This window comes from Pundamilia nyererei, unplaced genomic scaffold (genome assembly GCF_000239375.1).
Source record: "Pundamilia nyererei isolate P.nyererei 1_Seehausen unplaced genomic scaffold, PunNye1.0 scaffold00115, whole genome shotgun sequence".
In the NCBI taxonomy this organism is placed as follows: Eukaryota; Metazoa; Chordata; class Actinopteri; order Cichliformes; family Cichlidae; genus Pundamilia; species Pundamilia nyererei.
Genome location: NW_005187516.1, coordinates 442,517 through 443,557, shown reverse-complemented (window position 1 = coordinate 443,557; position 1,041 = coordinate 442,517). Strand labels below are relative to the sequence as shown.

The 1,041-nt window shown below is 42.2% G+C and overlaps 1 protein-coding gene across 2 annotated transcripts in view; it reads right to left on the bottom strand.

Moving 5' to 3' along the window:
• Positions 1–6: 6 nt before the first annotated feature.
• uck2b (uridine-cytidine kinase 2b) overlaps positions 7–1,041 on the bottom strand; it is a 5,726-nt gene continuing 4,691 nt past the window's right edge. For both annotated transcript variants that reach the window (XM_005741909.1, XM_005741910.2), the window contains exon 7: positions 7–415. In XM_005741909.1, the coding sequence (XP_005741966.1) occupies positions 279–415 (137 nt within the window). In that variant the 3' untranslated portion in view covers positions 7–278. The remainder of the gene's footprint in view (positions 416–1,041) is intronic.

The window sequence follows — 1,041 nt, the reverse complement described above, 5'->3', positions numbered from 1 at the left end:
AAAAGAGGCAGGGGTGAAATGCATGGGATCAATATTTAACCAATGGTCTCATCGCAACAAGAGCTCATCTTTACCCTCATGACAAAATAAAAATCAAATCCGATGGAAAGTTACAATGAAATAACCAATAACATAAGAGTAGTCATGATATAATAAAAGGCATTTCAATTCTCTTTGCATTTCTTCTTCTTCTCCTCTTTTAAATACAGTGATGCCCACAGGCATTATTTACAACACCCCACACCCCTCTCCCTTCTGTGAAGAGAGGTGTGACGGGGTCAGTGAGGCCGACTGCTTGACTCGGAGGTCCGCCGCTGCCGTGGAGTGCTGTGGCCGTTCGTGCAGCCGTTGTGACGTTTGCTTGGTCCGCCGTTCAGAATGTCTTGGATGTGCTGTACTATCAAGTTGATGGCCACTGAAAGAGGAAATGGAAAGTTTGTTAAAGACCTTGAGATGCTGTGTGGCAGAGGTGTGTTATTTGTATCACTGGGGTCCGTTCTTCGTACCTCGATAAGTAAGTTAGCTGGATTTGATTGTTGACGATTTCGCGTGATCTCGGATCGTTCGGTTCTCCGAAGCTCATCCGGGACTTGCTGTCATAGCAACAGATCCGTAAGCGTAAACCTGCTCGGGAGCAGGTTTACTTTATGTAAACAAGATTAGATCGCTGCCACTCAGGTATGTCCGCTTCATGTATACGAAAGCAACAGCGATATTTTACCACTGTTTTACCATAAATAAATATTATCAATGTAACTAAAGATATTGCAGTACTTGATTCTTTTATTGATTTCATACAGATACATACAGGTCATTTCCTAAAAAAAGGGAAATGTACTATTAATCATTCTATTTCATGTATTTGATTATTTCAGATGCAAGTCATATGTTAGAGTAGTAATAGTAAATTACTTCGTGTAATCAAGATGAGAGACGACGGCTATAAAAGCGAAGGTGGATTTGGGAGGTCTGTCGCAGCCATGTCCTGTCCGTATACGCGAGCCACCCATTGCGGAAGGTGCAAGATTGATAAGGAGAGTT